The sequence below is a fragment of the Balaenoptera musculus genome, chromosome 6 (genome assembly GCF_009873245.2).
Source record: "Balaenoptera musculus isolate JJ_BM4_2016_0621 chromosome 6, mBalMus1.pri.v3, whole genome shotgun sequence".
Lineage (NCBI taxonomy): Eukaryota > Metazoa > Chordata > Mammalia > Artiodactyla > Balaenopteridae > Balaenoptera > Balaenoptera musculus.
This window is the reverse complement of record NC_045790.1, coordinates 47,465,034-47,478,788: the sequence shown is the minus strand read 5'-3', so window position 1 is coordinate 47,478,788 and position 13,755 is coordinate 47,465,034. Positions and strand designations below refer to the sequence as shown.

Here is a 13,755-nt window from a genome sequence, read left to right as displayed (position 1 = left end):
CCTTCCTTATCCCTGTGCCTCTCCTCCCCTGCCTGTCTACTGCTCTGGACCAGGCCACTATCAGCTCTGCCTCACCTCCTGCAGCGACCTCTTTGCTCCACTACTACTACACGATCTCCTGCCACAAATCCACTCTCTATACCCCAGCGCAGCCCCTTGGATCATTTACAAGTGCAAAGCACATCTGGGAACCTCTGATAGCTTGTTGCTGCCCTAGAATGAAGTCAACTCCTGTATCATGGTCTACAAGGCAGGCCAGCTCCACTCGGCCCTCCTGTCAGACCTCACTGCCACCATCATCCCTCCCTCCACTCCCCACTCTCCAGCCACAGTGACTTTTCTGTTCTTCAAACAAGCCGAGCTCATCTCTGCCTCTGTGGGTGCTGTTCCCTTGACTGACCTGTTCTTAAAGTTCAGCATCCGTTCAAATGCCGCTTCCTTAGTGAAGTTTTCCCTCACCTTCCAACCTAAAGGGGCCCCTCCACTCTTGCCCTCCACTGAGTCACCAGGCTTTATTTTCTTCATGGTCCTATGGCTGTCTATAATTATACCTTGGTTTACATTTGCAGGCTCTCTGCTCTGCTAAGGCATCTCCGGTGCTCAGCACATTGCTTGACACACATTAGATGAACACCGAAAATTTTCTTTTTTTTTTTTTAAAGACTTTTTTTTTTTAAAGGAATTCCTTTATTTTTATTATTTATTTATTTATTTATTTATTTATTTTTGGCTGTGTTGGGTCTTCGTTTCTGTGCAAGGGCTTTCTCTAGTTGCGGCAAGCGGGGGCCACTCTTCATCGCGGTGCGCGGGCCTCTCACTATCGCGGCCTCTCTTGTTGCGGAGCACAAGCTCCAGATGCGCAGGCTCAGTAGTTGTGGCTCACGGGCCCAGTTGCTCCTTGGCATGTGGGATCTTCCCAGACCAGGGCTCGAACCCGTGTCCCCTGCATTAGCAGGCAGACTCTCAACCACTGCGCCACCAGGGAAGCCCCCGAAAATTTTCTGATTCAACAATGGAAGAATTTCAGCCCAATTTACTTTTCCTAGTGGATTTCTCCTCACTCCTCACCTTATATTTCAGTCTTCAGTTCCCCTGGCTTTCTCAACCAATCACTACACAGGAATCTCCCTCCTAAGCGAACATGTTGTCATCTTGGTCATCTCCTCCTTCTCTGAGCGACAAACTCCTACTTAACCATCAATACCCAGCTCAAATGTTACCTCTTCTCTGAAGTTTTTACACTTTCCCTTGCCAGCGTCAATTTCTTCCTCTGGCAGGCTCCCAGAGCACTTTGTATAGACCTCCCTGATCACACTGGGCCATAATGATTTCCCTACCACAGATGTTTTTTTATTTACTTATCATACCCTGAATACTCTCAAATATATATATATATATATATATATATATATATATATATATATATATATATGTTTCATTTTCATTTTATCTACAATAAGCATTTTACCTATAGGGAAAGGACACTTTGGATGCTGTTTATATAGTAGGTATGAACACATAATAATATAAATAGCATCATTTAGCTCCGTGCTATGTGCTTTATGTATATTATCTCACTTAACTCTCCTAATATCCCTAATGAGGCAGGTACTATAGTTATCTGTACTTTGCAGATGAGGAAACTAAAGCGAGGTTGGGTAACTCGCTCCTGGTGGATCTGGAATTCACTGTCAGGCTGTCCTGCAGGCAGCTGGTGGCCTGCCTCTTGGAAGGTCTGTGTGCCCTTGAGCTCTCAGTGTATCAGGATGGTGCCCAAATCTGCCCTCTTACCCTGCGTGAGACCCGGGGACACAGCTCTGCTCAGAGAGGGGTCAGCTGGGACTCTGTCACTCCCCTGCAGCAAGGTGCCCCGTGTGTGGGGGGCACAGATGTCCCTCTGCCAGCCAGATGGAGAGGCACGATGATGACACTGCCCTCTGCACACCTGTGACTGTGCCATCCCCAAGGGCAGCCAGGTATCCTTGGGGCCTGCTTCCTGCTGCCACATGCTGCTTATCCATGTGGCCATAAGCTGCTCCGCCAGCTCACCCTTGAGCTAATACGAAGGGACCGCAGGGCTCTGGGCAGGAGGGTGGGAGCCTAGAAGGCAGAGGACACAAGGGCAGAAGGAGCTGCCATTTCTCTATCTTTTCCTTTAGCCATTTCCCCCCCTCCACCCCAGCTTTACTGAGATATAATCGACAAATAAAAATTTTATCTATTTAAGGTATACAACATGATGATTTGATATACCTACACCTTGTGAAAAGCACAGCAAAGGAAACAACAAATGAAAAGGCAACCTATGGAATGGGAGGCAATATTTGCAAATCATATACCTGATAAGGAGTTAATATCCAAAATATATAAGGAACTCAAACAACTCAATAGCAAACAATGAATAACCTGATGAAAAAATGGGCAAAGGGACTTCCCTAGTGGTCCAGTGGTTAAGAATCTGCCTTCCAATGCAGGGGACACGGGTTGGATCCCTGGTCAGGGAACTGAGATCCCACATGCCGTGGGGCAACTAAGCCTGTGCGCCGCAACTATTGAGCCCATGCGCCACAACTAGAGAGCCCATGCGCCAAAACTAGAGAGCCCACGTGCCACAACTAGAGAGCCCACGTGCCACAACGAAGATCTCTCGTGCCATTACTAAGACCTGATGCAGCCAAATAAATACATAAACAAATAAATAAATATTAAAAAAAAAAAGGGCAAAGGACCTGAATAGATATTTTTCCAAACAAGATGTACAAATGGCCAACAGGTATATGAAAAGGTGCTTGACATCTTTATCCTTTCCTTTAAACAAAGAAACTTTCCTTGCACCTTTCTTCAGGGAATAAAGGCAACAGGCAACAATGAGCAAGTGTTTGTCTAAGACGTACAGACTTCCTCTGTTGCAGAGTGTATCCCGGTGTAAAGGAGAAGAGAGGGCTGGAATGGATTTGCTGTAGTCTGGCTTCATTATCAGCTCATCAGGAAAATTCTGCCTAGAGAAGTGGGTCACAAACTTGAGGGGAATGCTACTCAAAGTGTGGTTCTCGTACCAGCAGCATCAGAATCACCTTGGAGCTCAGGAGAATCACAGACTCTGGGCCCTACTCCAGACCTGACAAATCAGACCCTGAATTGTAACACGATCCCCCAGGAAATTCCTAAGCACATTAAAGTTTGAGAAACACTGACCCAGGGTGACTGATTAAAATGTGAGTTTGGGGCGCTATGCCTTAGAAATTCTGATTCACTTGAGGAGGGTGAGATCCAGAAATCTAACAGGCACCACCTACTTTTTGCTTCTGCCTACTTTTTTGAGCAACTGTGGTCTACAGGCAGTGCTGCTTGGTGGAAATAGTACAGACACTATATTTAGACAGTCTTGAGATCAAATCTCATTTCTAATAGCTACAAACTAAGTAATCCTGAATAACTACTTCATCCTGTTAAGCTTTAGCTTCCTCAGCTATAAAATGGAGATATTAAATGTCTATACCTTCAGCTGGATGGTTTAAAGCACCTAGCACCAAAGCTGTGGCATACAGTACGTATAAATGTTAAATATTATAGCCATTAGATCAAACAACTATCTAATGGTTGCAACACTGAATGGTGGACTGGGCCAGAGTACTTATTAATTTCAACTGCAGGGACAGGGAAGGCCAAAGGGGGCTAACCAAGGCGTGATGGCTGTGGTTTCTCTGTTACTTAATCTTGGCCCTAAAGACAGGGGAAGGATTAGACTGCAGCAGTGATCAAACTTTATCATCTACTAAGAATCACCAGGGAAGGGATTTAAAAATGCTGATTCCTGGGTGCTGCTTCTCAGAGATTCTGTTTCATCGGGTCTGGAATACGGCCTAGGGATCTGCATTTTTATCCCCAGGAGATTTGATGCATGAGTCCTCCAATCTCACCCTGAGAAACAGTGGCTTAGAGAATATGTGTACTTATTGGATAAAGGAAGAGCCTGACACATGTGGTGCCCTGGCTGGTACTGGGAAATATACACACGGATGGATGACTCCACCTGGTGTCCACCCAGCTGGGAGCTGGGGCCTCCAAGGAGAACGTAAGTCCGTGCTGCTGTGCTAGAATATCGACACGAACGGCGGCCCAGAAGAGCAATGGAAAAGAGGCATACCTGGGCTTCCGCAGCTTCAATGCTGTGGGAGAGATTTCCATTTTGTACAGGTTCCGATGCATCACTGGATGGTGTCATCTCCACTTCTGTGCTGGTGCTGTTTGGGAGCTCGATTTTTTCTGTGACATAAATTAGACACATACAAAGAAAGCAAATGGAGTCAAGTAGGGGTAAGAGCCATATAGAGAAGAACACCCTATATTGGGCCAAGGGAGAAGGTAGTGGTCTCTGAGGGGTGATAAGGCCCAGGGCCGAGGTTGTGTCAGATGGCAAAGGATTTCTACCCTTCTCCCCCATGCCTTTTAGTGTACTCAGCCCTCCTTCTCTCTTTAGTAGCTCTCTGGCATCCCCTCTGGCCTGATGTCTGACCTTGAGTGCCCTATCAACTCCCAGGGTATGCATTCTCTAGACTAGGCAAACTGACCAACTTGCCATTCAAGAACATGAGCATGGACATTTTTATACCAAAAGCCAATCTACACACTAACTGTTTATACCCAGGGCCACATCTCTCAGATATTTTTTATAGCAGGATCTTTTCTTTCGTATCACATTCCAGAAAGGATATTTATTAGCTATGGCCTCAGAAGACTTGGGTCCTAGGCTCTGCTCTGCCCCCAGCGGGCTGTCACCTCGGGCAAGTCCTCTTCTTCCTCTGGGCTTTAGCAACCTTATCTATGAGATTAGGGGAATCAACTGGGTGACCTCCAAGGCCCATTGCTTCCATCTCTAATTCCCTCAGGCTCAGTGAGTAGACAACTCTGCCAGCGTGTAGGTGCCATGCGTAGGGCAAACCTGGGAACCCGGCCTTCTCGAAATGCCTGGAGAATGCTACTTAGAACATTCCACACCTGGGCATCCTATTGCAGGCCAGGCAAGAGCGGGGGCGCTGAACAAGTAATCGTTTCTGAATGAGAGGTGACGTTTGGCTAGAGTGACTCCCGGGCAATGGTTGAGCGCTGGGACTCGTGGACACCGGGCATCTCAGACAGGCCTGGGTTCACACTCTGATTCTGCTACTTGTGCTGGGGGGCCTTTAGCAAGTGACTTAACTCCTCTGAGATTCAGCTTCCTCATCTGTAAAATCGGGGTGATGATGATAATAGAACCACCACTGCTGCTACGACTAACAACAACAATACGATCAAAGGGTACGCTGATAAAGATTACATAAGAAAACGCATCCAAAGCTCTCAGCACAGTGCCTGGTACAGAGCGAGCAAACAAGAAATAGAAACTATTGGGATCCTCATTATAGCACCTGCCTTGCACTAGAAGATTTTTTTTCAGGGCTCAGAGGAACACCGGCAGGTGATCAGTGATAGGCACCACTAGGTTTTTTTGCCATGCTTTCAGTGACAGGGAAATAAAATGGGTTCCTAGGCCCTCTGGCTGTGCTGGGTCAAGTCTTGGATTTCAGGAGACAATGAAGCTGTGTGGTTCAGTGTCAGGGTTGCCAGGAATACCAGAATGCTCATCAGTGTCAGATATGGGCAGTCTCAGGCTGCTCATAGAGTATCAGAGTATTTCCAGCAACTTCAGAAAAACTAAACATTTTTATCACTGGTAAACTCTCACTGGAAAATAATTTGAGAGTTACATAAAAATTGTTGGGTTTGAAGGAGCCAAATTTTGGAAGTCATAGGGAAACATTTATGTTTATGTATTTAGTTGTGGAATACAGAGGCATAGATATATTTAAATATAGAAAGCCACTGAAACTCAAACTTATTTTATCTTTCCATGTTTTCAGTCGTGATGACGTTATCTTAATGATGTTCTGCTGTGTGTGACTGTGTCTGTTTTTCCTGGTATACTTGGTTTAGTTATTTAAACTAAAAAGTACTAAGTACCTTGGGAAATATTAAAATTGTGTTTAGGGTGCCTGTTGGCTGAAGTGATGCAACTTTAGGATCGGCCTTCAATGGCCAGACAACACAGGAGGCTGGGTCCCAAAGTGGAGTTAAGATATCCAAGAACAGACATGAACACATGAGAAGAAGCAACCTCCCAGGCGTGATAGTTAGCATTTTAGCTTATTTCCTTTAAGTTTTTCTTTTCATACCCAGTAGAATCTTGACTGTTTCTTGGCCAAATAGTTTCCCTGAGCTAGAAGTCAGGATAACAGGAGAGGCAGAAACTCTTCTAAGGAATGTCATATATTTCGAGTGCAACACTGTTGAATTTTGTCTGCAGATAATTTTAGTTTCTTGGGCAATAGTATTGTGTATCACATAGTTCCAGATTAGGGTAAATTTAGTCTGAATTTAGAATTAAAGAGCTACGGGAGAGTCACAGACTGGAGATGAGGAACATTACATTCCAAGTTAAAATGAGATGCCTGAATGTCACGATCTGGTCACACAGGAACTCAGAAAGGGTCAACCACAAGAGACCCGGGTGAGTACTGTTGAATTCTTAGGAAAGGCAGGGTCATCTTGTAGGAACCCTGCCACTCAGTTCAGGAGTGACCAAGTGAACAATCGGGTAATTTACTGGGGGTGCTGCAGGTATTGTCACAGGTATAAAATCTGGCTACCAGGCAAGAATTTCAGAAGGGGTACTCTCACCTTTTGTTAAGCATTAAATGACAGGTCTATGTGACCTCTTTATGTGCAATCCCTGAAATGAAGTGACTTTCTACTCTTCAGTGGAGATGCCTGGCTAGGAGCTGGTGTAACTTTGCTTATTTTTAAATTTTTATTTATTTAACATTTTTATTTATTGATTTTATATGGTTCCTCAGAGAATCATTTCACTCTTTTTAAAGTTCCCCTGGGGGTAGGTGATATATTGTGTCTATTCATGCCCTGTACCCACGAGGGGGAAGTGGGACTCTTCCTGACACCCAGGAGAGGGCTGAGTTGCAGGGTTCTGCGTCTGCACTGAGTTGGGGTGTCCACACTGGGTCCTGTCTCTCTGCCCCCCCTCCACGTACTTCAGGAAAGGCACGGGATGGAAGCCTCCCCGGACTCACCCACGTGATTAGCAGCCCCATTCTGCCTCTCGTTCTCATCCACCTGACATTTTTTCTTGGCGATCTTGTGGAGAATTGAAGCCTTTTCTCTGAACCTCCCTGAAGCAAGAGAAAGTAATGGAAAGGAGACAGGGTGAGAAGGAAGATAAAGAGAGAGGCTCGTGGCAAATGGCGGGGGGCTGGTGAAGCAGGCACGTGGCTTCCTCAGCTATGGGGCCGGTCAGCAGCAACCCCTCCTTTCTGCCCAGCCCAAAGGCCCTATGACCTGCAAGAAGGGTACTTTCTTACCTTGTGATTCTTCAGCTCAATTCTCTCTCTGAGAATCTCAAGCCGCCGGATCACAGATGAAAGGTGACCTCTTCCCTCCCTCCCACTTGCTTACAAAAAACGAAAGCACCAATCATCACCAAAACTCCCTCTACTGCTGAGGTCCGAAACAGGTCTAGAGAAACAGAACTGCTCTGGAGGCATAGCCGTGTTTCTGGAATTATATGCTTATCCCAGAATTGGCTTTTGACCATGGAAAGCCAAGCCCAGGGGTCCTTTGATTTGACTTTGGTTTTCAAACATTTATCTTAATTAACACTGCAATTTCTACAGGAGTTGGGATGCATCACAGCTTTTCGAATTAGCTGAGTCAGCTGCAATTAAAGCATCAGGGAGGCAACTGATTCCAGTTAGGGATTTAGGGTAAAGGATGAGCAACTAAGCACAGCAAGTAATGTCTGTTGGTGAAGAGACGCTTAGGGAAAGGTGCTGGAAAAAATACCATTTTCAAAGTAATCATTTTAAACAGCTGTACCACAAAAGTAATGCTTCATTTCTTCTCCATTACTGACATAATTAATGGGTAAATGCATGCAACAAGCACAGAAAAAAAGCATGCAAAAGTGTAGAGATTACTTTATGTGAAACAGCACATTTTTCTTTCTCTTTTAATCCTTGACTTTTTTCCCCCTGGGAACGTTCAAGGTACAAAGGAGACTCATTTTAAACTGACTGATTATTGCCTAGATTCAGATATGATGAGTCCCTGAAAATATCACAACTCCTACAATTTTCCCACTAGGCATTGGGGGTTGGCTGGGTTCTCTAGCAGCATATTAGCAGAGGAGCTCATTCTACTTTTCTAGTTAGACCAAAACCAAACCAAATCAAACCCCAAAATGTTTCTCTTGGAGAGCCTGTGCTCCTAGGATGGGGCATGGCAGGTTGGCATCTGCACCCCACCCCTCCTTGTGAATGGAAATCCTGGGGAGTGGTCATAGAGGTGACTTGTGTGCCTGGCTGGGGACGACAGAAGCTGTAAACTAGAGTGGGACCAGTTGACTTCAATGGTGAAAATGATGGGGGACAGAGCCCCTTCTGCTCACAAGCTCCATTTGCCTTAAATCTAGAGGTCTGCTACCATAAAGGTAGCCTCTAGCAGGTAAGTACCTTAGTGTAGGTAATGAATGTGCCCTGCCGGGCACACCCTCCAAGGAAGCAGGAAGAGGAACATTACGCAGAGAAAAGTGGGTCGGTATGTGGCTTGGGCTTCATAAGGAGTGAGAAAGAAGGACTAGGAGATGGGCATGATGTCCATCCTTGGGGGATGTCGAAGGTCAGCATTAGGTCCCCCACGCTGGAATGTAATTTGAATTTGGCTGTTTCTATTTAATCTCCAAGGAAAACTCGGGGAAGAAAAGAGGAAAGGAAAGAAGTCTGGGGACTAGGAGAAGGAGGAGGTAAAAGGGAATAAGAAAAAAAAAAAAAGAAAGAAAAGAAAAAGGAGAGAAAAAGAAGGAATTCAAGAAGGAGGAAAGAGGCAGGGAGCTGGGATTGCCTGGAGGTTGCCAGGCAGCATGGGTGCAAGACACGTCCCTGGCTGCCAAATCTCGTCTTATTTGGGGAGTAGATGGGTGGATAATGCAGAGTGATTCTCAGCATTTGGCAGCCTGAAGCCTAAAGAGGGGTACTTCTTGTGGAAGACGACCCTAAGAAGACCTCAAATCATCTGCTGAAAAGGCAAGAAGAGGAAAAGGGAGGTTCTAAAACTTTATAGAAGGTGATGATTCTAGTAATAATGCCACCCTGTGGATTTGGGGTCTGTCTTTGAACTTAGAACATTCTGCAGCTCTGTGATCAACAATTGCTATTTAAAAATTATATGTAAAATAATAATAAAGCAAGAGAGCAATCAGAAGAGGAAACAAATAAGCCTGGGGAAATAAAACCTGAAGTAATCCAATCCAAGTAATGCCCGAAAGTCATGAAACATGGCAGAGAAAAATATCTGATAGAAACCAGTTAATCACATGTTGTGTGTGATTCCGAGCATCTTTTCAGAGCTCAGATGAACGCCAGAGAGAAATGGTAACAAAAGGGGCCCCAAAGCATGGAAGGGTTTGGCCACTCCCTCTGCCAGGAAACATCTTTCATAACAGCGTTGGCCACTGTCACTCGTGGGCTCGTTTCCCCAAATTCTCTAAAGGAAGAGTGGGAGGACAGGGCAGGGAAATGATTCTAGAATTGGGATTTCATAGGTTCTCAAACATTTTCACAGACCAGCAAGGGTTTTCTAGACTGTGTGTGTCACCCGTTTTCCCACTGCAGGAGCACCTCAGATTTTCTGTGCTATGGAAAAATGGGAGGGATAGACCTTACTTGTTTTCTCTTGGGGTTCAGCCCTTGGGCAGCAAGGCCAAGCTGCAGAGGCCGCCTGGGGAGCAGCTTTTGTCCACCCACCCCTTCAACTTCTTTAATACAACTTCTGCCCCAATTTGTAGGACCTGGCAGCCATTCTGCCTTGTGAGTGCTGACAATCGCTGCTCCAAGGCCTAAAAGGATTTTCAGAGATGAGTTTCTAGAAACACAGCACACAGAAAAGGTGAAGAAAAGGTGAAGGCCCACCTTTAGAATTTGGCACACAGGGGAATTCCTTGAGGGGGTGGGGCAGAGCCTCGCCAGCAAGGGATCCTCATCCCAGTTCAGTGGACACCCCTGGGATCACCACAGGGCACCTTTTGAGAAAAGCTGTGAGGATCATGCCGACACGACAAGAGTGGGCACAGAACATGGGACTCTCAAAGGGACCCTCTGTGTTTGGGGGTAGGAAGACCTGGCACCTTCCGGACCTGCTCAGCCTGAAGCCACAAGCTGGGAGAACACCTCGCAGGATGCGTGTGTGTTGGGGACAGCACAGTATTGTGGTCAAAAGGATGTGATTTCGAGGCAGCTAGGCCTGGGTTTAAGCCCCGCCTCTCTCACTGGCTCTGCTGGCTGAGAACTGGTAAATACATGAATATTTCTGAGCTTCAGTTTTCCCACCTGTTGAATAGGGATGTTAACGACCGACTCCTGAGCTAAATGCAAGGCTTAAGTGAGAAAATATGTGTAAAGGACTGAGCACAGTACCTGGCATTAGCAGAACTCTGTAAATAAGAGGAAAAAGAAAAACCAACCAACAGACAGCCCAGGGGCAAGGGTGACATGGCCCTGAATTGCTTTAGAGCAGCTGTCCCCAACCCTTCTGGCACCAGGGACCGGTTTCGTGGAAGACAATTTTTCCACGGACAGGGGCGGGCGGCGGTGGGATGGCTCAGGCGGTAATGAGAGTGATGGGGAGAGGCAGAGGAAGCTCTGCTCACCTCCTGCTGTGCGGCCCAGGGGTGGGGGACCCCTGCTTTAGAGGAATCGTTGGCATCCTCTCTTCTCTCAATCCACACAGGCGGGACTGGAGCATTAGCTGCATCTGACCTGACAGTGTAAGCATCGGGGGCCTTGTCGGATTGGTGTTTAGTTTTCAGTGAGTCCTCCAAAGTCAGTTCCAAAACCAATTAGGAGAAGGATCACTTTATACTTTCCCGAAATTAAGAAGGTCAAGGTGAGGGAGCTGGCCCTCTGTGTTTTAGATACCTCTGTGATCTTAAAATGAAAAGATAGTGATCAGCTTTCTCCCATTACCTGTGAGGACAGAGTACAGGGAAGGACTATTGGTGTTGCACAGTGGATTCGGGGTGGCTCAAAAGAGCTTCCTGATGCACAGGGGCTTTACCTCCTCTGTGTCTCAGGCTCAGAATTTTAAAATGGGGATAATAAATAGAATACCCAGCTCATACAGTTGCTGGAAGACTTAATGGTTTGATACACAGCAGGTGTTTAGATGGCCCTGACATACAGTAAATTACTCAGAAAGGGTTGTTATTATTATGGAAGTGAATGCAGGACCTTCACCCCATAAATTACTAAAAATAAAAAGCTTGATATTTAAAAATAGAATGGAAGCTTAGCAGCCTCCGGTGCAAGAGACCTTGGCAGTAAAGGCACTGATTCTATAGACTATTTTAGGCATGGATTCCACGTTGGCATAAGGGTTGACATGGACAGATCTAAGAAAAAACTGTAGCTCTGTGCCTGGTGACAAAGAAGACATTTTTGAGCACTTTTCAAGGTGAGAGAGGGAGTGATTTTTAACATTTTTAAGGCAACTTTAAAAAATATACTCTGCTGCAGTGTGAACCCTTAAAGTGTTGCATGTTTATACAGCGACAGATTATTTGTATACTTAAAATCGCAGAAATAGCAAATTCCGCTCAAATCATGAGGCACCTAGTACGTCAAAACCTAGTACACAATTTTAATATAGTTTAGCTTGCTCTGAAATTTGCAGAAGAATACCAGCTGAGTGTCCTCAGGGGAGTGTGTGTTGAGGGGGTGCGGTAGGGAAGTGTGGGAGAAGATCAGAGCAGAAAGGCCTATTATGAATAAGAACAAATTTTGGAAGAACAAAATTTGAGGAATCAAAATCCTCAACCAATCTCTCTGCCATAAAACAGAAGCTCTAAGCCGCTTTGCAAAATAACCTTTGGAGGTTCTGTTTACTCAAAGAAAAAGCGTTTTGCTTCTGTTTCTGATGTTAATTAATGAAAACAGCCCCTGGAAATTCCTTCACATCTTTCCCACCAAGTAATCAGCAGCTCTGGACAGGAACCCTTTGGGCTGGAGGTGAGATTCCCTCCCAGCTGCCATAGAACAATCTGAGCACCAGAAACACAGAAGAGATAGGACCAAAGAGATTTATAGATGTAAAGGGAGTGGCCACACACACCTCGGTGAACAGACCTTGGTTTGGGAGAAGAAAAGGGAAAATGAAACAGGAGGGAAAACTTGATAGTGTTTTAGAAACTATTTTTGTGTTTTCAGTTCTGCCTTTCCTGTCTCCGTCTTTGAAGTTTATGGCTTGGCTTGTAGCTTAAAAAGTAAAAGGGCACTGAACTTTCTTCCTGTTTATCCCCTGTCTTTTTGTCTGGAAGCAGAGACTCAGGTCAGGCAGCCAGGCCATCGTCACTCTGAGAAGGCATGCAATGGAACTGACGTGGCAAAGAGCAAACACTGACCTTGGGGTCGTCGTGGGTTCCTCTCCTTCTCTCACATCCCGCATGTTATCCACCAGCAAATCTGGGGTCTCGACTTTCAGAATATTTCAGAATCTGACCACTTCTCCCTCCCCACCCCCTGGGCCGAGCAACAATCCTGCTGGCCTCCTGGCCAGTCTCCCTTCCACCTTTATCTCTCTGTCCCCCCAAGGCTGGTCTCAGTGATCAGATCGCGCCACTCACTCCTCTGTGCAAAATCCTGCAGTGGCTCCTGAGGTCAAAGTGAAAGCCAAAGTCTTCCCAATGACCTGGAAAATTCTGTCCAGTGAAGCTCACCTCGGACCCCCTCCCTCGTCCCCTCCCCCTCTCCTAGCTTACTCTGCTCAAGCACTCTGGCCTCCCCGCTGTTCTGGAAAACACTGTGCACTCTCCCACCTCAGCGCCATGGCCTTTGCTGGTCCCTCTACCTGGAATGTTCTCCCAGGGATCCACGGGCTTCACTCTCTCAACTCCTTCAAGTACTCGTTCAAATGTCACCTCATCAAGGCTGCTCTGAGCAGCCTATTTAAATTTGCAGCTTTTCTTTCCAGCATTTCTCATCCCCAGCTTATTTTCTCTCAAGTGTTTTTCACCATCTAATTTACTGTATCATTACTGCTATTGATTATCTGCTGCTTCCCATTAGCAGCCAAGCTCCACGAGGGTAGGGATTTTCATTGGTTTTGTTCGCTGCCGTATCCCCAGCGCCCAGCGGGGCTCAATCAATCCTTGTGTTTGTGGTTTCCTGGCAAGTTGATGAGTTTCTTACATGCTTCTTGTTGGCTAATGACCCAAAGTAAATCCTTTCAAGTCCACCCAAGCCCAAGGCCCCAGTAGGGCTGAGGGTTCATACGTAGAGCCCCAGGAACTGTCCGAAGGTAAAGAGGTGAAATGGGCTGGACCAGGTGTTTACGCACCAGAGATGGAAGACAGAGGGGCACACCAGTCATCTCCTGCACCTCCCTCACCAGGCTGCCCAGGTGAGCCCTGGAAGGAAGAGGAGGAAGATGGAAGAGGAGGCCCGGCGGGCACAGCAGAGAGCAGAGCAGGGAAAGCTGGGCTTTGGCTCCTCCTTCTGTAGGAAGATACTCCTCATTTGTCAAGGCCTAACTGAAGGCCAGACCCGAAGCTTTTCTCTACTGATACACACACCTATCTTCCCAAGTGGAAATCCGCCCGCCGTTCTCATGGCACTTTGTACCCCTGTCACAGCCCTTATTTCAGTTTGCTGCCCA

At 46.3% G+C, this 13,755-nt stretch overlaps 1 protein-coding gene across 3 annotated transcripts in view; it reads right to left on the bottom strand.

The window, feature by feature from the left end:
• Positions 1 to 13,755, bottom strand: part of SLC24A2 (solute carrier family 24 member 2) — a 248,656-nt gene that overhangs the window by 42,603 nt on the left and 192,298 nt on the right. For all 3 annotated transcript variants that reach the window (XM_036855857.1, XM_036855858.1, XM_036855859.1), the window contains 2 exons: positions 7,125 to 7,223; positions 4,148 to 4,266 (listed from right to left, as the gene is read on the bottom strand). In XM_036855857.1, the coding sequence (XP_036711752.1) occupies positions 4,148 to 4,266; positions 7,125 to 7,223 (218 nt within the window). The remainder of the gene's footprint in view (positions 1 to 4,147; positions 4,267 to 7,124; positions 7,224 to 13,755) is intronic.